At 44.5% G+C, this 22,952-nt stretch overlaps 2 protein-coding genes across 3 annotated transcripts in view; both read right to left on the bottom strand.

Moving 5' to 3' along the window:
* SEC14L1 (SEC14-like 1 (S. cerevisiae)) overlaps positions 1-22,952 on the bottom strand; it is a 75,807-nt gene that overhangs the window by 30,843 nt on the left and 22,012 nt on the right. The window contains exon 1 of one of the 2 annotated variants that reach the window (XM_011952874.1): positions 1,509-1,670. The exons of the other annotated variant lie outside the window; for it this stretch is intronic. The gene's annotated coding sequence lies outside the window, so the exon portion shown is untranslated. Of the gene's footprint in view, positions 1-1,508; positions 1,671-22,952 lie in introns of those variants that run through there. 2 annotated transcript variants of the gene reach the window in all.
* Positions 556-20,221, bottom strand: LOC105519555 (60S ribosomal protein L23a). Its single transcript, XM_011952959.1, has 2 exons — positions 20,207-20,221; positions 556-1,091 (listed from the first exon to the last, which is right to left on the bottom strand). Exon 2 carries the CDS (start codon positions 1,089-1,091, stop codon positions 621-623), a length of 471 nt encoding a protein of 156 aa, XP_011808349.1. The 5' UTR covers positions 20,207-20,221; the 3' UTR covers positions 556-620.

The following is a 22,952-nucleotide window of genomic DNA, read 5'->3' as shown; positions in this document are numbered from 1 at the left end:
AAGGCGACCTCCAGTGGGGGCAGGGACCCAAAGCCCCCAGGGGAGGGAAGTGGTGGGAGGTGAGACCGAGGGCCGGGGTCACTGTGGTGCATGACGATGAGGCACAGACCATGCCTCGCCAGGCGCAGACAGAAGGCCCTGGCCTTCCTCTCCAGGAGCTGGGACGGAGGGAGCATGAACAGGTGGCCAGAGTCACATTTTCAGAAAATTAGTATGAGAGTCAGGCGCAGGATGGCCTGGGAAGGATGCAAAACCCACATGTGGTGGCCAATTATATGTGTTTCTTAAGTGTTCTTACTTTGGAAGTTAAAAATATATTCTTTACATTTATCTACTCTCCTCTTCTACTCAAACGTATTCTGAATCCTGTTACTGCCAGAATCTTGAAAAATCACTCAGTATCTGTCTCTTCATGCACTTTATGTAAATAACACTTAGGAAGTTTAATCACCTGCTCAGATCCCACCACAGATAAGTCCCATTCAAAGGCCTAAGAATTTATTAAGTACCGAACACACGAACAATCCAGGAAAACAGGTTGGCTACCATTTGTTCTTTTTTTTTTTTTTTTTTTATGTTGAAAAGATATATATATTTAGAATTAGGCAGCTGGACTCAGTTTAGATGATCCCAATTTTGTTGGCAACATCCAAAGCGTCATAATCAGGAGCTAGTCGAACATATGCCTTTTTCTCTCCATCAGGCCGAATCAGGGTGTTGACCTTGGCCACATCAATGTCATAGAGCTTCTTCACAGCCTGTTTAATCTGGTGCTTGTTGGCTTTAACATCCACAATGAACACAAGTGTGTTGTTGTCTTCTATCTTCTTCATGGCAGACTCAGTGGTCAGCGGAAACTTGATGATAGCATAGTGGTCAAGCTTGTTTCTCCTGGGGGCGCTCTTCCGAGGATATTTGGGCTGCCTCCGAAGTCGCAGTGTCTTGGGCCGCCGGAAGGTGGGTGACGTGCGGATCTTCTTTTTTTTGTGGCTGTGGACACCTTTCAACACTGCTTTCTTGGCCTTTAAAGCCTTCGCTTTGGCTTCGGCTTTAGGAGGGGCAGGAGCTTCCTTCTTCGCTTTCGGCGCCATCTTGTGAAAAGGCTACCATTTGTTCTACACAGACACTGAAAACCATCTAAACTCTACTTAAAATAAAACCAAACTGGCTTTGTACATTCCAGTACTATGACATATCAAGAAACTGAGACTTACAAAGGTTTCAAACAAAATGAATCTTTGTAAGTGACACAAAGGGCAGAGTAAGCACTTACTAAGAGGTAGCCTTAGCTAGGGTCTCTCCTATTTAAGCATGTGAACTAGGCCATTTTCAAAATACACACACCATCCTTCCAATTCTTGAAATAGAGTGGTCAGCATAAGGTGTCACCCATGCAGCCTCACCTTGAATTTTAACCACACTAAAAACGTTCCCTTCCCTGTAAAATTATCCATCCATGTAGACTCATATTTGCATAGACATTCACTCTACATAGACATTCACTCTACCTTGGCATGACCAACCAGATGGCATTTAAGGTATCCAGGCTAAAGAGCAGCTAACTCAGAAGCTGCGCTGACCTCTCCAGAGCTCTGTCAGTGTCAGGGGCAGTTAGCAAGCGCCTCCCTCACTCTCTCCACATTCTCTTCCCAGCCTGTCACTCTGCCACCCGGGTGCTAGGCTGCAGGGCAGAGCCTTTTTATCCTCAGCAAAATGAGGACTTCAATGCCTAAAACAAAGTCATTGTTCAATAAACATGTTTTGAAGCATAGAACACAAGCTTACTCAATAAAAAGATAAGTCCCGCCTTTTGTTTCTGCACTCTCTTACCCTGACGCGTCTTTCAGAGATATGTTAAGGTCAGTGAATTCTGCATACTGTCAGCATATACAATTCTAACTGTGGAGGGTTCTGGAAATGAAAAGACTGCAAAAAGTAGATGCAACTTTCACCTCTGGGGTGGCTTAGGTACCAGAACCAGAGTTTTTCAGCATGAGCTACAAGCCACGCAAGTTTCTACTAAGTGTGTAAGCAGGCCCTGAAAAACAGAAGCATTCTAATTTGATTAAAAACATCAATCTATGTCCTAGCTCCTAGCTCCTTCCACTGGAAGGGGCGAAAAGCAATGACATCTGAGTTCCTGATGAGCACACTTGGCAACCAGATCTTGATTTCCAAATAACGTTCCCTATGACAAAGGAATCCGTGCTGCTTGGAGAAATGGTTGATTACGCGTCTGGAGCACAGGAAGGTCAGGATGAGGTAGAAACTTTTCCCACCAGGAGGCGAGGGAGTGCCCAGTGACAGATGGGGGGATATGTCTAAGGGACAGAGGAACCAGCCTGAAGGGGCTCCACTCACCAAGTGTGGGATAATTTGAACACCAGAAAGAAAAAAGGTGGCAAAGCATTATAAACCACACAGTGATACTCCACAGGGGAGAAAATTTTACAGGAAAAAAAAAATCTAATAAACACAGAAGGAGTGCCAATTAGGAAATCACCGTTTTCTAGCCACCAAAGTATAATAACTGATTCAGACAAGGATCATCAATGAACGCTAATGAAAGGGGTTCAGAAGAGACAGAGTCTCAAATTATCACCCTGCAGGTTACAAATAAATTTAACACAGGAACAAAGGTGGGTGCCTTTACAATGGAAAGCTCTCATGGGCACCACCTTCACCAAATGACTGAACTGAGCCCCAGCGACAGGACGGCCGGACAGCCTGGTGCAGCAGAAGCAGACACGAACACCACAGGCTTCTGCAGCCCTCAGGACAAAGATGGTTGACCCTTAGCTAATAACCATGAGGACATCAGGCCGGGTGCGGAGGCTCATGCCAGCACTTTGGGAAGCTGAGGCGGGCAGATCACCTGAGGTCAGGAGTTTGAGACCACCCTGGCCAACACAGTGAAGCCCCGTCTCTATTAAAAATACAAAAATTGGCCGGGCGCGGTGGCTCAAGCCTGTAATCCCAGCACTTTGGGAGGCCAAGACGGCCGGATCACAAGGTCAGGAGATCAAGACCATTCTGGCTAACACGGTGAAACCCCGTCCCTACTAAAAAATACAAAAACTAGCCGGGCGAGGTGGCGGGCGCCTGTAGTCCCAGCTACTCGGGAGGCTGAGGCAGGAGAATGGCGTAAACCCGGGAGGCGGAGCTTGCAGTGAGCTGAGATCCGGCCACTGCACTCCAGCCCGGGCGACAGAGCGAGGCTCGTCTCAAAAAAAAAAACAAAAATTAGCCAGGCATGGTGGCACATGCCTATAATCCCAGCTACTTGGGAGGAAGTCATCAGACAAACCCAAATTATGGAACATTCTACACAACCACCCTAGACGCTTAAACAAACAAACAAACAAAAATGTCAGTGTCTTAAAAGATAAACAGAAAAAGCAAGGAACTGTCTAGAATAAAGGCATCTAAAGAGAGAACAACCAAATGCAATGCTGCATTAGCTCTTGGATTAGAGTAAAAATAGCTATTGAAACATCTGGGGAACAACCGAGGAAATGCAACCATGCGTTTCATATTAAATAACATTTTTTGTTTTGTATTTGTATTCTTCTGAGACAGGGTCTCACTCTGGTCACCCAGGCTGGAGTGCAGTGGCACAATCTTGGCTCACTGCATATTCCGCCTCCTAGCTCAAGCGATCCTCCCACCTCAGCCTCCCAAGTAGCTGGGACCACAGGTGCACAATTCTTTGCCTGTGATAAAAATCACAGCTAGACAGAAGAATATCTATTCTTAGGCAATACATGTTTTAGTATTTAGGGGTAAAGTGTCATGATATAAAGCAACTTACTTTCAAAAGTTTCTACAAAATGTATGTGCACATGTGTTTGTGAAAGAGAGAGAGAGAGCAAACGTGCTAATTTACCTAGGGGACATGCATTCAGGTGTTCACAGTACTTCTCTATCAACTTTTTAAAAAATGAGCATTACTCATAATAAAAAGTCTGGAAAGACATTAATAATATGAAAAAGGTAGCTTTAGGGGAGAAAGTCCACATATAAAACAAAACCCGCTTTTATTACACAAAGTCAGAGCCTACACAGATTGGTACAAACCAAGACCTACAGTTTTTACTGTCTTCTGTAGTAACTGACTAAATACAACACCACAACATTTTAGATGTGAAAATGTGTACAAATTTTAGGTCTGCCCGAAGCTCTAGCCGAGGTGGTGGCAGGCCTGGTGAGCAGCACAGCGGGACAGGGCCTTCTCCTGGGGCCTCAGCACCAGCTCCAGCTCCTTGGGGCTCGGAGGAGCAGCAGCCTGGGCAGCTCATGCTTTTCAAGCACAGTTGGCAACCTGGACTTTTCTGGAAAGCTTCTCTATTTTTAAAACCCCATTTGAGCTACAGAGCCCACATCAGCAGGCCTTCATGTTTTATCTTCGCACTAAAAGAATGTGGGAAGAACCCCTTTTTCAACTCTCACCAGGTTCGAATCACGGTGCCAGAAGAGCAGCAGCAATTTCCAGGTATCCACAGTGTCATCCAGCCATTTCCTAATCCCGTCCAACATTTACCAAACACACAATCAAGAAGGGCCGAACAAAATGAACTCTCCCAGAAGTAAGTTCTTCAGAGAGGGAGAAAGGCTCTTTGAGATATCCTTTTTAAAGGAAAAATTACTTCTGTAAGACAAATAGCTACTGTAGGCATTTGCTCACTCATTTTTACACAGCAATTGTTTCAACAATAAGAACAAAACTAGGGCCTCATCAACCTGATCCTGAGAGGATGCTCCTCGCGGGGAACTGCTTCCTCCCACCTTCCTACACCCACTCTCTTCCTCTTTCAAAAAAGGATTTCTGAGCCTGCAATTCGGAAGGCTGGCAACAGCACTTTCGGCTTTTAACCAACCTTTGAATGCAATTTTGACATATTAAAAGCTAGTACTGTGCTAAAGAAAGTCATATTTTTGTGAAGACATTTCAACTTGAAAATTAATGAGCTGGATGCTGCACTCCACCAGAAAAACCCTTTTAAAAGAAATTCAACCTAAAGAGCCTACCTTTAATGTGAACTATATTCACACCCAATTTAGCCAACACACCAAGCCAGCTGTTTTCCATGCAACAACTGGGATATTCTACAGCATCAGACCTGACCCTCAAACTCATTTATACACAGATCTGGTTTTACCCTGGAAACAATCAGTAAGTAAAACAACTAACTATGGCCTAAGTCTCTCTTACAAGCTGCCAGTGCTCAAAGAAACAAGTATTCAACCTATCAAGAAAATGTGTCCAACTTTGTAGGCTGCATTTAAAAAAAAAAAAAAAAAGGAAGAAAGAAAGAAAATGTGGCAAACTGACCAAAGCCCCTCAGAGTTCTAATTCTATAATTCTCACACTATCAAAGTAACAGCTGTTTACAGAGGGCCTACCACATGCAGGCCCTAAACTAAAAATCCTAAGGAATATAAAAGTGGAAGGCGCAGGATCATGGCTTATTTAGAGAGGCAAGACATAAAAACTCATAACTAGCTGCGTGGGGTGGCTCACGCCTGCAATCCCAGCACTTTGGGAGGCTGGGGTGGGTAGATTAAACACCTGAGGTCAGGAGTTTGAGACCAGCCTGGCCAACACGGTGAGACCCCATCTCTACTAAAAATACAAAAGTAGCTGGGCGTGGTGGTGCATGACTGTAATCCCAGCTACTCAGGAGGCTGAGGCTGGAGAACCACTTGAACCTGGGAGGCAGAGGATGCAGTGAGCTGAGACTGTGCCATTGCACTCTAGCCCGGGCTACAAGAGCGAAACTGTCTCAAAAACAAAAACAAATGTATAACTATATACAACAATAGAAAAAAAAGACTGAGAAAGGAGGTGATTGACACCAAACGGACTGTATTAACAAAAAAACCTGCTTAAGCTATTCAGGAGGAACCCACTTCAGGCTGGGTGGTTACAGAGGGCTCTGCTGGGGAGGTGACGTCTGCAGAGGGCTCTAAAGAGAAACCCAGAGAGAGACAGCAACATTCCCGGCAGGGAGAGCATCAGCAAGAGGGAGCAAGGCAGGGGCCAACTCCAGAGAAGCCTCTCAGCCCCACTCATAGAACACCAGTTTGCTCAGACACAAGCGGTCACTCCATGAACAGCTTCAAGCACCACGGTCTGCCGCTGCAACTCCAAGCAAATAAACATCGAAGCTACTTCTAGACCGTAAGAGTGACAAGGACCCAGGAAGACTACACGTAATCACAATTCAGTCCTCTGTAGGCTGCTGTATCCCATCTCATTTCCTCATCGGAAGGCTACCAAGTGAAACGACTTGTTTAGTCCACTGGTAAATCGAGGTTTCAAATTGCATGCTATTTGTGAATATGTGTTCATACCTAAACACTTGAGCCATTTCAAAGAAAAGTCAGGATCCCAGTAGTTTCAGCACACCCATCCACTTCTCCAAATACTGACAGCCCAGAGCATCCACAGCTAGATCAAAGGCCGCTTTGGCAAATGCACAATGGTACATGGCATGCACATTACACTAGGGAAAGAAGTGCCACATCTCAACCAAAGTCATCTGCCTCAGGTACCAGTCTTTAGTGAGACAAACGCATCATGTCACAACAGCAGACTGGTAATGTGCACTTAGATCAAACCAGAAAATAAGGCTGAGGCGGGAGGATCGCAGAAGCCTAGGAGATGGAGGCTACAGTGAGCCATGATCACACCACTGCACTCCTACCTGGGTGACAGAGGCAGACCTTATCTCAAACAAAAACAAGAAAATACAATGACTATACTAAAATTAAAAACAGGCTGGGCACGGTGGCTCACTCCTAAAATCCCAGCACTTTGGGAGGCCAAAGCGGGCAGATCACCTGAGGTCAGGAGTTAAGAGCCCAGCCTGGCCAACATCTCTACTAAAAATACAAAAATTAGCTAGGAATGGTGGCAGGCGCCTGTAGTCCCAGCTACTTGAGAGGCTGAGGCAGGAGAACCGCCTGAAACTAGGAGGCAGGGGTTGCAGTGAACCAAGATCACGCCACTGCACTCTGACCTGGGTGACCAAGTGAGAATCCGTCTCAATAAAACAATAAAAGAAATAAAATAAAATAAAATAAAACAAAACAAAAACCTAAAAACAAATATATAGGCCAGGCGTGGTGGCTCATGCCTGTAATCCCAGTACTTTGGGAACCCGAGGCAGGTGGATCACAAGGTCAGGGGATCAAGACCATCCTGGCTAACAAAGTGAAACCCCGTCTCTACTAAAAATACAAAAAAAAATTAGCTGGGTGTGGCGGCGGGCACCTGTGGTCCCAGCTACTCGGGAGGCTGAGGCAGGAGAATGGCGTGAACCCGGGAGGCAGAGCGTGCAGTGAGCCGAGATCGCAACACTACACTCCAGCCTGGGCAACTGAGCAAGACTCCGTCTCAAAAAAAAAGAAAAAAGTAAAAATTTGACATAATCCAAGACATTTCTAAGATCAAACACATACGAAGCTTAAATTATGAACTTCATCTTAGAAAACCTCAAACTCCATGGTTCTGATGATACCTTTCTCCAAAGCTAACATTTAGTTTGGAAAAGTAAGTTCACCCTAAAGTGCTATAAATCCAAGGAAAAAGCATCATGCTAGATGTGAAGTAACCCAATAAAACAGGCTGGGTTTCTTTTCTAGGGCCTTCTCATCAAGGTATGATGATGATGAGTATCATGGAAGGCATTAATTATCGCTGAAAGAACAGACGGTAAACATGCTGCTCACATACCACGCACCGAAACGTTTGCACTTCCAAGTATTTTAGCATTTTTGACCAGGAATAGGTTCTTTTTACCATCTTTCTCTCAATGCCTGCCCTCACAGTTTACCACGCAATGGTATAAAGCAGCTATGTTTACTTCTGATCAAGGAGCCATTTCAACACACATCATACTACACAACTGACAGAATGGGCCAACACCGGGAGGGCTGTGAGATATTCTGTATCAACCCATCAGAGCTTCTTCCATTCCTACACCCACTCCTTTGCTCCAAGAGTTCCAGACATGATACATATTTTTGCTAGAGGACAGGAGAAAGAAACTTCAAAATCTCTTCCAAATTCCACGTTTTCTCTTAGGAAACAGCATGGCTCTTCGAGATATTCGTGCCACCTGGGGTGTTAAGCCTGTGTTAAGGAAAGGTCACTACATCCAGTGACTATTTGTGTGTTCCACCCTCCAGCCTACGCTGAACTTCACCTGGACTACCTTCATTTAATAGACAGAGGTCCCCAACTCCTGCTGGTCCGTGGACTGCTGAGAGCCTGGCCACACTGCCGGCGCAGCACTGCCGGCGCACCTGCATTACTGCCTGAGCTCCACCTCCTGTGGCATCAGTGGCAGCATCAGACTCTCATAGGAGTGAGAGCCCTATTGTGAACTGCACATGGCGAGGGATCGAGGCTGCACACTCCGTAAGCTGCACACTCCGTAAGAGAATCTAATGCCTGATGATCTGAGGTGGAAGAGTTTCATCCTGAAACCATTCCCTCCACCCCACAATCCATGGAACAACTGTCTTCCACAAAACCAGTCACTGGGGCCAAAAAGGCTGGGGACCACTGCTTTAACAGAGACCTTCACATGACTTGATTAGCAGGCAACAGTGACACAATTCTAAAGGACCTGGGAAAATTACCCACAAAATTAAAAACTTCACACATAAAAAGTTTTAATTCCACAGACAGGTCACTCATCTGATTTATCCACATTATGATATTTTAAAACAGTGTCAAAAACACACACAGTAGTAGGGTTTTTCTTCTGACCTCTTAAAATAATTCAAGTTAGTGACACCCACGCTGTGTTTCACTCTATTCTGGAAGGCCGTGTTCTTGCAGATCTGAGTGGCAGGTGGGATGCAAGTGCTATGAACCAAAATTACTGACGACAGTCTCCTCCTCAAGAGCAAGAGAAGCTGCTACTAAATACAGCTCCATCCGCTTTAAGATTTTCTGCCATAAATTTCCGTAAACCTCTGGGTCCTAGAAACAAGTGCTAGTGCGTGAACACTGCACTAAAAAAAAAAAAAAAAAAAAAGGAGGCGGGGAACAAAGGGGAAAAGCCACAGGTACAAAGGAGCAGGCAAGCAAACCTTAGCAAAGAACTAGGGCATTACCCACCAAACCTAATTTGACAGTTCTGTGACCCCCCCCCAACTCTGTCCCCCAATGATAGTGGCTGTGATCTTATACTGTTCATATCACAGCCATGTGTCCTATCAAAATTGTTCCTGGTCCACACAAAAGAACTAGGTATATGTCAATATTTCACAGTATCCAGCAGAGAATTACAGCTCCTAAGTTTTGAACCACTACTATAAACACAAAACAAGCACAAAAACAAAAAATTACGCTCAAAAGAAAAATAATCACCTGCTAAAACACTAGCATGCCTACATTTGGCTAAAGCAAGACTACTATTCAGATCTAGCTTTAGATATAATGTTTTAGGAGGAGGACAGTTTCAGATTGTTCCAGTTAAAGACAGGCACTATTCCTTCTCTCCTGGCTGAAACTAACATATATTGCAATTAACCATAGCTAAAACTGGTTTAACAAGGTCTTCTGGAATACTTTCTCTTAAAGTACTTTTAATGTATTCTTCTTCAAGAATTTCCAGCCAAGACTACCTGGAAACTTTTGTTAACACTATTTAATAGGCTGACATAGAGTTACTGAGCTTTCAAATGAAATTTAAAGTATAATCTAGTATGCCTGATTAATTGTATCTTTTGCATTTTAATTTAAATTAGAAAAACAAGGCCCATTATTGTTCTACTGTCTGTTACATTTCTGGAAGATCTCAAGACGGACATCTCAGACGTTAGCCTGGGGGCTCTATGTTTTAAATGTGCTCACTGTCCTGAACATAATCATCTCAGACATTCCTGACCGGCTCGGCTGGGTACATTTGTCCTTCAGCACTGTCACATGTGTTCCTTGATGTCTCAGTAACTTCCATGGTGCTCAAGGCTAAAAAATTTACCATTTATTATTAGGTCCAAACAATTTAAAAAGCATTTATGTCCTAACAACTTAGTAACCATTTGAAAACCTAATAAACTTAAGTCGAAGAAAAAATGCCTTTGCTTCATTCTTAAATAACCAGAAGTATTTCTAAGGATGTGTAATGGTGTATGTTGTCAAAATCCAAAGACATGCACAACACAGAGTGAACCTAGATATAAACTACAGATTCTAGTTAAAAATAACATAATTGGCCAGGCATGGGGGCTCATGCCTGGAATCCCAGCACTCTGGGAGGCCGAGGTGGGCAGATCACCTGAGGTCAGGAGTTTGAGACCACCCTGACCAACACGGAGAAACTCCGTCTCTACTAAAAATACAAAAATTAGCCAGACATGGTGGCAGGCGCCTGTAATCCCAGCTATTCAGAAGGCTGAGGCAGGAGAATCGCTTGAACCTGGGAGGCAGAGGATGCAGTGAGCCAAGACTGCGCCACTGCACTCCAGCCTGGACAACAGAGCAAGACTCTGTCTCAAAAACAAATGAACAAACAAAAAACCACAATTATTGTGTAAGAGACATCCAGTGGGGAAAAAATAATGTTATCAATATTAATTCATCAACTTTAACAAACATACTGATAGAGGCAGAAGGCAGACAAATGCCTAGGCAGACAGGAGCAGGTCCCCAGTGAAATCCAACTTTCAGTCTGGAGAGAGTCTTGGGTAAATCCTCAGATGCGACTGAGAATGCACCTTCTCGTTTGGCACAGTTTCCTCTGATCCCAATCCTTCACCTATTTTACGTATACTTACCCTTTCCCTAATTGGTCTCCCTCCTTCCCTCCCTTCCTTTTCTCTTCTCTCTCTCTCTCTCTTTCTTTCTTTTTTCAAGACTGAGTTTTGCTCTTGTTGCCCAGGCTGGGGTGCAATGGCACGATCTTGGCTCACTGCAACCTCGGCCTCCTGGTTTCGAGTGATTCTCCCGTCTCAGCCTCCTGAGTAGCTGGGATGACAGGTGTGCACCAGCACGCCCAGCTAATTTTTGCCTTTTTAGTAGAGACAGGGTTTCACCATATTGATCAGGCTGGTCTCAAACTCCTGACCTCAAGTGATCCACCTACCCTGGCCTCCCAAAGTGCTGGGATTACAGGCGTGAGCCACCGCGCCCAGCCTCGTAATTGGTTTTCTACACTATCATGCCCACCTTGAGTGATGTCTTCTGTTTAACCTTTTATGCATACTCACAAACCAATCAGCACACACTCCTTATTCTGAGCCCATAAAAACCCCTGGGCTCACCCATACTGAGGTGGGAAATTAAAGAAAAATAAAATCTGAAAGAAAGAGAAATAACTTTTCCTGTATTAGGCTGACTTGTCCCAGAGGCACAGCCCAGACCCAGGAAAAGTCTTGATAATATTATCTTAATGTGCTCTGGAGACTTTCCCAGCACTCCCCCAACACAGGGAGAAGAAAAAAATTTTTCTTTGTTTTATAGAATGAGTTTATGGATTCCTGTTCTCTGTAACTAGTGACTTCAAGTATTCTGTTTTATCTAAGAAATACAACGAAGGTCATGAGAAGCCTGAGTAGGCCTGAACTACAGCTGCCCGGGCACCACAGTAAAGGTTATATGATAAGCCCATGCCCAGGCAAACACAGATAACAGACATCTGGGTTACAGAGCAACAGTTATGTGCAATCCTGAGTTATGAACTTGTTACAATTGAATTAATTGTCTTTGTCCTGCTTCTGTATCCCTGCTTTCACACCACTATGCACTTGCTTCAAGCTAGCCCACTCCCTTTTGTGAAGTGTGTATAAAAGTCAAGTGCTGTCTTTGTTCCAAGCCCAATCTTTGGATGTGAATCTGCTGGGCCCGAGTGCACTCAATAAAAGATCCTCCCGTTTTAACCCGAGGTCTCTCTCTCATCCTCCTGAATCCTGCAACAATACTAATGCCAGAGATGATGAATTCCTCTTCAAAGGGTTTAACTGTGTAACATCCTTGTTCTTTGTTCAGAAGCCCAACCTCTTTATACTCCCTTGTTTCTGGCCTGCAAACAAGCCTCCTGCTCCTGTGGTGCCTTGACATGCTCAGACAAGTCTGGACATGCCTTGTACTATAACAGACAAGACTACTCCTACCCGCTCCTTCTCTTACAAATCATGCGTTTATTCTATCCAAAAAAGTTTAAGTCTTAGCCAACTGGGATCAGTTTAGATTGTATGGTCCAACCCTAGCCAAGAGGGGAAGGACACAAGGACAGGAACTGCGCTAGGGATAAAAACCCCTTTCCTCCTTTGTTTGGTGTGCTCTTGCGGTTGTAAAAGACGCAGGCGGCATCTTTCTCCAGAAGTAAATTGCCTTGCTGAGAAATCCTTTGTCTCAGTGCTAGTTTTTCTCTTCAGCACCACTTACTTGTTCCCAACAATCTGGGGGTCTGTCCAGGATTCCCATTCTCCTCTGGGGAAGGGTCTTCAGTCCCCACTCATGAGGAGACACATCCCACTGCCTCGCTGTGGTGGCCTCAAGGGTTAGGGATTGAGATGCACCTGGTGTGACAAATAAACCCAGACTCTCGGCAACGCGGGAGAAAAAGGCCTACAAATACCACGGCGACCAGAGACAAAGGTAAGAAAAACCACAAGGGGAGTAAGTATTTCCTTGGTGTTTGGGACATCCTGAAGGTTGAAAAAGTGTGTGAATGAGACACACAACTGAGTGCAAAGCGAGTGTGGAGTCTGGATCTGTGGTTCCATGGTCACCTCATATGGCTTAGGGCGGCTTGCCTGTCTTGCCTGTCAGGGGATTATACTGACCCGCCAATGCTAAGAGGGACCTGAAAATTCCCTCAAAGGAAGCAGCCAGAGAAGGAATAAGTGGAAGTGAAAGAGTGCAAGAAATCTCAAGTAAAGGGGGTTGGGCCTCTAAAGAAAGAGAGCAAGAGGCCGGGCACGGTGGCTCACACCTGTAATCCCAGCACTTTGGGAGGCTGAGGTGGGCAGATCACAAGGTCAGGAGTTCAAGACCAGCCTGGCCAACATGGTGAAACCCCGACTCTACTACCAAAAAAAAAAAAAAAAAAATTACCCAGGTGAGCAGAGATTGTGCCATTGCACTCCAGCCGGGGTGACAGAGCAAGACTCCATCTTTAAAAAAAAAAGAAAGAAAGGGTGCAAGAAATCTCTAGTAAGAGAGGTTGAGCCCTGCAGACTCAAGAAAACACCTTTTCCAGTATGGGAAATACCCCAAGCAAGACAAAAGAATTTTCTATAGTCCCTTAGGTCTCGTGCTAAAATCCTGTAAAGATAATGAAAGCACTAAAAATAAGAAGAAGCAACAAATGATAAAATACTGTTGTTTTATCTGAACTAAGGAAACTATCCTCAAACCATCAGTTTTCTGGCCACAGTTTGGGTCAAACAAGGATTGGATTTGTCAGCTTTTAACAGAGTATGTAAATAACAAGAGTCCTGTCTCTCAGGAGGAGACACACTATGCCCTGTGCTGACGGCAGGGGCCTGTCCTCCTCTACCCCTTCAAAGCCAGTAAGAATAAGCCAGAAACTACTTCCCCTACAGAAACTAAGGCCCCCACCCCTAAGGAACCCGCATGAGATCCTTTAGACCATCTACCTCAGCGAGATACCTCTCACCTCCCTCCCCCTCAGGCAGCCGCCCTGGACCCTTCCCCCACTCACGACTCACGTTGTGCCCCCTCTTTATAATCCTAACTCTTGGAATCATTCCCAGCCTGAGGGCCCTCCTCCAGGAAGGCTTCCAAGTAAGATAGAACAATGTAGAAAGGATATTCCAAACTTCCCTTTCCCCACCACTTCTAAAGGAGTCAGCTCCAACTCTCTTCCTCTTAAGGGAAGTGCCCCTCAGAGGAGGTGGCGCTGGCTTTGTAAATGCTCCATTAACTAGCTCAGACTTCCGAAACCTAAAAGGGAGCTCAAACCACTCTTAAGTGACCCTTATAGAGTGGCTGACCAGGTTAATCAATTTCTTGGACTCCCAGATATATACTTAGGCTGAGCTAATGTCTATCCTATGTATTCTCTTTTCAGGAGAAGACAGGAGCATGATTCACAGGGCTGCTATGACAATTTGGGAATGTCAGCATCCCTCAGGTCAGAATGTCCCAGCAGCTGAACAAAAATTTGCAGCCACAGATCCTCAATGGGATAATAACACTGCAGCCCACTGAAGAAATATGCAAGACCTTAGAGAACTGATAATTAAAGGAATTCAAAAATCTGTACTCCGCACCCAAAGCATTACCAAAGCTTTTTATATACAACAAGGGAAGGATGAAGGACCTACAGAGTTCTTAGAAAGGCTCAAGGAACAAATGAGAAAATATGCAGGTCTAGATTTAGAAAACCCTCTTGGGCAGGGGATGTTAAAGCTCCATTTTGTTACCAATAGCTGGCCAGACATCACAAAAAAAAAGTTATAGAAAATAGAGAACTAGAAAGATAAAGCTATAGAGCAGCTTTTGAGAGAAGCTCAAAAGGTGTATGTACGAAGAGACAAGGAAAAGGAAGAGCAAAAGGCAAGGATCATGCTATTCACCCCACAACAGAACACTCAGGGGCCAGAACCTATAAATTAAGCCCCCACTTTCCAGGCCATATAAAGGCTACGAAACAGCACAGCCAAAGAACCCAAAAGGAGGAGGGAAAAAAAGGGCAAAACAAATGTTTCAAGTGTGGAAAAATAGGCCACTTTAAAAAGGAACGTCCCAAACGGGAAACAGAGAAAGAAGTCATTCCACTCATGACCTTCGGGAAAGAACGGGAGGTCAGGGGCTCCACTCTTTTGACCTCAAGTCCCACCAAGAGCCCTTGATAAATTTAGAGGTGGGATCCAAACCCGAGCTTATCACCTTTTTCCTTGATTCAGGAGCTGCTCGCTCCTCAGTTTGTTATCTTCCCCGATGTAACTTGTTCATGGGAAAAACTTTTTATTTTGGGAGTAAAAAAAGAGGGGTTTAAAGCAAAAATCTTAGAAGAAATAAATTAAATATAAGGACCACTGAGTAAACATTACACTTCTGTTAATCCCGGAGGCAGGAACAAACCTATTAGGAAGAGATTTAAAGCTAAAATTAAATCTAGGCCTCTAGGTTAATCAAGAAAAATTCCTCCCCTCCCTAAATTTGCTCACTACCCTCCATAAACGGTACATCCATCCAGACGTATGGTCAAAAGGAGGAAATCGAGGCAAGTAATAAAAGAAAAAAGGTGTAACGGGTACTCAGTAGTAAATGAAGATACCCTCACAGAAATAAAATTAGGAAGATTACCTAATAACTGGTCTGTACCTGGTCTGCACAAACATGTGGTAAATCAAGTCTTAAAATTTCTGCAAAACCAGGAAGGAACTATTTATACAGACTCCAAGTATGCTTTCGGAGTGGTCCACACCTTTGCAAAAATTTTAACAGAGCAAGGCCTCGTTAACAGTAAAGGCCAAAACTTAGTCCATAGGGACATAATAATTCAAGTGTTAGAAAATCTACAGTTGCCAGAAGAAATAGCTGTTGTTCATGTCCCAGGGCATCAAAGAAATCTTTCCTTTTGAAGCCGAGGGAATAATCTGGCTGACCAAATGGCCAAGCAAGCTGCCTCTTCCCCAACGGGAACCCATTTTCCATTTAACTCCTTGTCTCCCTCCCCCAGCCGCAGTCCCCATCCTTTCCCATAATGAACAAGAAAAGTTAAAGGAAATAGGAGCCAAAGAAAGCTCAGAAGAAAAATAAATATTACCAGATGGGAGGGAAATGTTGTCTAAACCTCTCATAAGAGAGATGTTGTCTCAACCCCATCAAGGAACTCACTGGGGTCCCCAGGCTATGTGTGATGCCACTCTCAAAGAGTTTATGGGTATATAGAAATCTATACCCTTGCTAGGAAAATTGTGGATAGTTGTATAATATGCAAAAAAAACTAATAAATCGACAAATAAGAGGCAACCCCTTGGGGGAAAAAACCCAGAGTGAAGGCCATTCCAAAAATTCAAATTCATTATATTGAAATGCCTCCAGTAGGCCATCTTAACTATTTATTAGTAATAGCAGATCATCTCACCCACTGGGTAGAGGCCATCCCTTTCCCAAACATAACACCTAAAAATGTAGTTAAAACTTATTAAAACAGATTATACCTAGGTTTGGAATTATAGAAAACACTGATTCATACAATAGAACCCATTTCACTGCCCTCATTATCAAAGGACTCACTCAAACACTAGGAATAAAACGGGAATATCATACACCAAGGCATCCAGCCTCATCAGGAAAAGTAGAAAGAATGAATCAAACTTTAAAAAATCATTTAACCCAACTAATTTTAGTTTTTTGTGTTTTTTAGTAGAGACAGGGTTTCACTGTGTTAGCCAGGATGGTCTCGATCTCCTGACCTCGTGATCCGCCCGTCTCGGCCTCCCAAAGTGCTGGGATTACAGGCTTGAGCCACCGCGCCCGGCCAACCCAACTAATTTTAAAAACCCAGCTACCTTGGACAAAATGTCTTCCTACTGCCCTGTTCAGAGTCCAAACAGCCCCCCAAAAGGACACTGGCCTCTCTCCTTATGAAATGCTTTATGGACTGCCTTACTTAAACTCTAATATTAATATCCCCACTTTTTAAACAGAGGATCAATTTCTCAAAAACTACGTGTCAGGTTTGTCTTCCACCTTTTCCTCTCTTAGGACTTAAGGCCTTTCAGCACAACTCCACCCCTTGAATTTCCAGTCCATCATCACCAGCCCAGGGATTACGTCCTCGTCAGAAGCTGGAAAAGAGAAAAACTGGAACCTACTCAGGAAGGACCTTATTTAGTACTTCTAACATCTGAAACGGCAGTCAAGACCACCAAAAAAGGTTGGACTCATCACACCCGAGTCAAAGGAGCACCATCCTCTCCAGAGTCATGGACTACCGTTCCAGGACCCACCCCAAACAGAGTAACATTAAAAAAGAAAGTTTAATCTGTCTCTTCCGCCTTATCTTCCTTTCCCCAGTTACCTCACATCTTATTATTAATATAACCAGATCTAGCTCCCCTCAAACCATTACTTTTAACACTTGTCTTGTTATGCCTTGCAGGGATCTCCAAAGCCAAACACAGCTGGCCTCTTCAGAAAAGTACCTTTGCCCTTCCAGGATAAATAAAACTGCTTATAGAACTGACTTTTGCACAGACTGAGCCTGATCCTATAACTGGTGGTTCTGTGATACTTGAGGAGATGTAATGTAGACCACCAAGTATCGAGGCTGGACCTCCTCAATAGGTTGTACCTATTATATTCACTTTATATACCTAAAACCTTATATTCACTTTACCAAAGGTAAAACCCCCTCCACTTATCAACTCCAACAGTGTAACCCTGTCCAAATCTCTATTAATGTCCTCACTTCTACCGACACCAACCCCACTCTAGGTCACTTCTATGGCCTAGGAGCTAATATTCCTGGAAGGGACCCCACAGAATTCTTTGAAATGTGCTTCATTACTCCTCCACCCCCTTCACCTTCTTCTCCTTCTAAACCCTCTTCCAAGCAAACAGCTGTTCTTTCTGCACCCCATGACAAAACTGGGGCAATGAGGCATACAAGACTCTCTCACTGCTATTCCCCCAAGTTAAAGGCCCTGCAGGTCAGCCCCCAAGGGCCATCCGGCCTCCAGCTTCTGATGTTAATTTTACCTCGTGTCTCTCACGGCAGGGGAAAGATTAACGTCCCTCAGAGACCTAAAAGGGTGCAGTGAAACCAAGCCTTCCCAAGAGCTTATCAGTCAAGCTGCCTTTTGTCTATTCTCGAGCAAATGTATAGTGGTACTGTGGCAAACTACTGTTAGACACTCTGCCTAGAAACTGGAGCAGCACTTAAGCCCTAGTCCAACTGGCCATCCCTTTCACTCTGGCATTCTGAAAACATAACAGGACAGAGGAGCGCCAAAAAAAAAAAAAAGGGGGGGTGGTGGTTGCCCCTCACAGGTCTTTTAACCCTCACATTTATATAGATGCTATTGGGATCCCAGGAGGGGTACTAGATACATTAACCAAACAGCTGCAAAATTCAGATTCAAATCTTCACTGTTCTGGTGGTCAACTATAAACAAAAATGTAGATTGGATAAATTACATTTACTATAATCAACAGCGGTTTGTCAATTACACAAAAGATGCCATTAAAGGGACAGCTGAACAATTAGGCCCCACCAGCCAAATGGCCTGGGAAAACAGAATAGCCCTTAACATAATGTTAGCAAAAAAAAGGCGAAGCCTGTGTCATGATTGGAGTCCAATGCTGTACCTTCATCCCTAACAACACAGCTCTGGATGGAACAATTACGAAGGCTTTACAAGGCCTTACCTCCGTATCAGATGAGTTAGCCAAAAATTCCAGAATAAAGGACCCCCTCACAAGTCTCATGGAAAAGTGGTTTGGTACACGGAAAGGGCTTATGACTTCAGTATTAACCGCTCTTGCAATTGTTACAGGTGTACTCGTTCTTGCAGGATGCTACATCATGTCCTGTATCTGTGGGTTAATGCAAAGACTTACAGGAACAGCTCTCACAGGCCGGGCGCAGTGGCTCATGTCTGTAATCCCAGCACTTTGGGAGGCCGAGGCGGGCAGATCACGAGGTCAGGAGATTGAGACCATCCTGGTTAACACGGTGAAACCCCATTTCTACTAAAAATACAAAAAATTAGCCGGGCGCGGTGGCAGGCGCCTGTAGTCCCAGCTACTTGGGAGGCTGAGGCAGAAGAATGGTGTGAACCCGGGAGGCGGAGCTTGCAGTGAGCCGAGATCGCACCACTGCACTCCAGCCTGGGTGAAAGAGTGAGACTCTGTCTCAAAAAAAAGAAAAGAAAAGAAAAGAAACAGCTCTCACAAAACCTCCCCACCTCTCTCCTCTATACTCAAATAGGCTGTTGTTCCTAGGTGATCGAGAAGAACAGCAGAGCCAAATCATGTTAGAAAAAATTTGAAGAGAAAGAATTATCAAAAGACAAAGGGGGAAACTGCCAGAGATGATGAATTCCTCTTCAAAGGGTTTAATTGTGTAATGTTCTTGTTCTTTGTTCAGAAGCCCAACCTCCTTACCATTCCCTTGTTTCTGGTCTCCAAACAACCCTCCTGCTCTTGTTGTGCCATGACACTCAGACATATCCAGACATGCCTTGTACTGTAACGGACAGACCACTCCTACACCCCCTTCTCTTACAAATCATGCATTTACCTATTAGAAAAAGTTTAAGTCTTAGCCAACTGGGATCAGTTTAGATTGTAAGTCCAACCCTAGCCAACAGGGGAAGGACATAGGGACAGGAACTGCGTTAGGGATAAAAACCCTTTCCCTCCTTTGTTCAGTGTGCTCTTGCGGTCATTAACAGGTGGCACCTTTCTGCAGAAGTAAATTGCCCTGCTGAGAAATCCTTTGTCTCAATGCTGGTTTTTCTCTCCAGCATGCTTACTTGTTCCCAACACAAGGAACACTCTTGCCTTTGGGTAAGGGGACTACCCCGTGTCCCCTCCCCACTAAAAACTGTTTCATCACTCAATAAAACTTCCCGCCTTGCTCACTCTTCGAGTGTCCACGTGCCTACTTCTTCCTGGTCATGAGACAAGAACCCAGACCCAGCTAGGGAGCAAAAAATCCTGCATCAATACCACACAAGATGTTAATAATAGGGAAATGTGTAAGGTAGAAGGAGAAGATATAAAGAAATTCTCTGTAGTAGCTGCTCAATTTTCTGTATACCTGTAATTGCTCTAAAAAATAAACTCTATTAAATATGACAAAAAGAAACAAAAGCAATCAAGTAACACATTGGCCAAAGGTAAAAACCTATTGTGCTCATGGTGTAAGAAAACTGGCCAGGCGCAGTGGCTCACGCCTGTAATTCTAGCATTTCGAGAGGTCAAGATGGGTGGATGACTTGAGGCCAGGAGTTTGAGATCAGCCTGGCCAACATGGCGAATCCCCTTCTCTGCTAAAAATACAAAAATTAGCTGGGTGTGGTACTGCGTGCTTGTAATCCCAGCTACTCAGGTGGCTGAGGCAGGAGAACCGCCTCAACCTGGGAGGTGGAGATTGCAGCAGTTGCACCACTGTCCTCTCGCCTGGGTAACAGAGGGAAACTCTGTTTCAAAAAAGAAAAGGAAAAAGAAAAGAAAACAGAAAGACAAGCTTCTTTTAAGAACCTAGAAAAGTTTCTAACATGACTGATTCAACATTCGCTCCCTTCTCCAACAGGCACAGTGCTGAGGACACATGAACACAGACAAAGGCCCTACCCGGGAAGAGCTTTCATCTGGGGAGACACATCAGAGAGATGATCAAACCAGCGTGTGTACATGGAGAGCCTGGCCACGCACGCACCCTAATCAGCTTCACAAAGATTACTGCATTTAATAGGTATAATCTTAATTTTTTTTGTTTTTTGTTTTTGAGACCGACTCTTGTTCTGTCATCCAGGCTGGGGTGCAATGGCACTATCTTCGCTCACTGCAACCTCCACCTCCCGGGTTCAAGCCATGCACCTGCCTCAGTCTCTCAAGCAGCTGGGACTACAGGTGCTTGCCACCCAGCCTGGCTAATTTTTGTATTTTTAGTAGAGATGGGTATTCACCATGTTGGCGAGGCTGACCTCAAGTGATCCACCTGCCTCAGCCTCCCAAAGTGCTGGGATCACAGGCATGAGCCACCGCACCCGGCCCTTAATAGGTATAATCTTTCCATGAAAAAAGTGTTTCTCCCATTTTAAAATGAGAACTCAGAGGCTGACAGGATTTGAACCCAGGTCTGTCCCACTCCAGTTACCATTCTATTCCAGAGCACAGGCTTTAGAAGAGGCAGATCTGGCTTCAAATCCCAGTTCCGCCATTAAAAGTGGTCCTTGGGGAGGCTATTTAATTTCATTAAGCTTCAATTTCTTCTTCATCTTCAATTTACAGCATTGTTGAAAGATTAAATAAGAAAACATAAAGTGTCTGGCAGGCCCTGACACAGAATAAGTATGGGGACGGGCACGATGGCTCAGGCCTGTAATCCCAGCAACTTGGGAGGCCAAGGTGGGAGGATCACTTGAGCCCAGGAGTTCGAGACCAGCCTGGGCAACATAGCAAGATCTCATCTCAAAAACAAACAAACAAGAGTAAGTACAATACTCAGTAAGTACGGCTACTGTTCCGTGCGGCACATGGACCTCTCAAGGAGGAAGGCACCACTGGCAACGAAGTAAAGCTGCTGTTAGGCCCACGGTCCAGGAACCAGCTGAGCTCTGCACAAGATGAGGAGGGGGCCTTCTGAATGCAAACAGCTTAAAATACTAAATATTTTCATTGGACATTTATCTTTTCTACTAAACTTTGAAATGCACCAAATAAAACCCATGTGTTCACCAAACTAAAATAATTATCTCACTCGAGACCCTAAAAATACAAGATGTAAATCTCACAAGACTTTGTTAGAAACCAGTTATTTTAAGATATAATTAGCTGACTAAAAAAAGGAACTAGGTATAAATAACAGCATATTAGGTCTCCTGCCTTCTACAGAGAAAAGAAAAGGCCAAAGGAAGATAATGGCAAAAAAATGATCATACTTCAGTTCAGGCACTGAGAATAACATGCTCCCTTTATAATATAAATTGTGAAAGGAAAATAGATCTTGGGGTCCCCAAATCACTAAGCGAAAAGGAAAAGTCAAGTTGGGAGGCAAACCCGCTTCCACTCCACTCAAAGTCACCCCTCTGCTCACTGAGAAAAATGCTAAATGCTTCTGGTTGCCTCTCTCACCTACCTGCCACCTGAAGACCCCTCCCTGCTTCAAGTTGTCCCGCCTTTCTGAACAGAACCAATGTACATCTTACATATATTGATTGATGTCTCACGTCTCCCTACGATATATAAAACCAAGCTGTGCCCTGACCACCCTGGACACATGTTGTCAGGACCTCCTGAGGCTGCGTCACAGGTGCACGTCCTCAACCTTGGCAAAATAAACTTTCTAAATTAACGAAGACCGGTCTCAGATATTCGGGGTTCACGGAATAGAGGAAATACATGGATTTAGTTATCTAATTCACTGATTAGCTACGTATACCATATTTGGTGGACAGGAGAAAGCATGGCCCTGAAGATAAATATCAGTCAAGTGGAAAGGGAACTTTCATAAAACAAACGAAGGAGAAGGGGTACTGAGTAACAGGATGTTCTCTGCAGAGGTTTCCGGTTACAGGTAGCCCTGAATCTGGCTTCTAATGGCATTAACGTTTTCCACAGAATAAGGAAACCCGATCTACTTGGAAGAGAAAGATTGCATGTCAGGAAGCGAATTGCTCAGCTCCATTGTGGCCTGAATAAATGTAAACATGAGACTGTTATTCCCACAGTTCTGGGAGGTCATCTACTATTCTCAGGACAAAAGCCTTCTCCGTCACACAGTTATCTGCCAGACTCCACACTGCACCAGTATCTACGGCCTTCAGCTATTTTAAGCTCAGCTTTCCTAGCAACCTCCTCCCACTCCCCACCACCACCCTCACCCACACCCACCCAATTATCATGTCTGCGACTCGGCTATCAAGTGTCCTTTCCCTCCACTCCTCCAGCACTGCCATTCTAGGACTAAGACACAAACCGGGGAGGCCTATGGCAGAGCAAACTAGAGCCTGGGCTCTCGTGTCAGTGGACCTTGCTTTGGATCCCAGCTGAACAACCTGGAAACAAAGGCCTCCTGAAAGCCACCAACAAAGATGGAGTGCTGGAAAAAAGGGTTACTGCCCAACAGGGAGACAGATCAGATCAGACAGAGCAAAAGGGAAAAGAGGTGGTGGGAAATAGGGAGGTTTTCCAAAAATTGAGTTTAATTGACCAAATTGGGCAGTCCCTCCTCAAACCAGAATTGGTTCAGAGTGACTCCCAGAGAGGTCTTTTATTTATTTTT

Source organism: Colobus angolensis, unplaced genomic scaffold (genome assembly GCF_000951035.1).
Source record: "Colobus angolensis palliatus isolate OR3802 unplaced genomic scaffold, Cang.pa_1.0 Scaffold1, whole genome shotgun sequence".
Taxonomy (NCBI): Eukaryota; Metazoa; Chordata; class Mammalia; order Primates; family Cercopithecidae; genus Colobus; species Colobus angolensis.
This window is presented reverse-complemented; position numbering and strand designations above follow the sequence as displayed.

Coding starts and splice junctions, on each gene's coding strand:
- LOC105519555 (XM_011952959.1), bottom strand. CDS start 1,091: ATGGCGCCGAAAGCGAAGAAGGAAGCTCCTGCCCCTCCTAAAGCCGAA.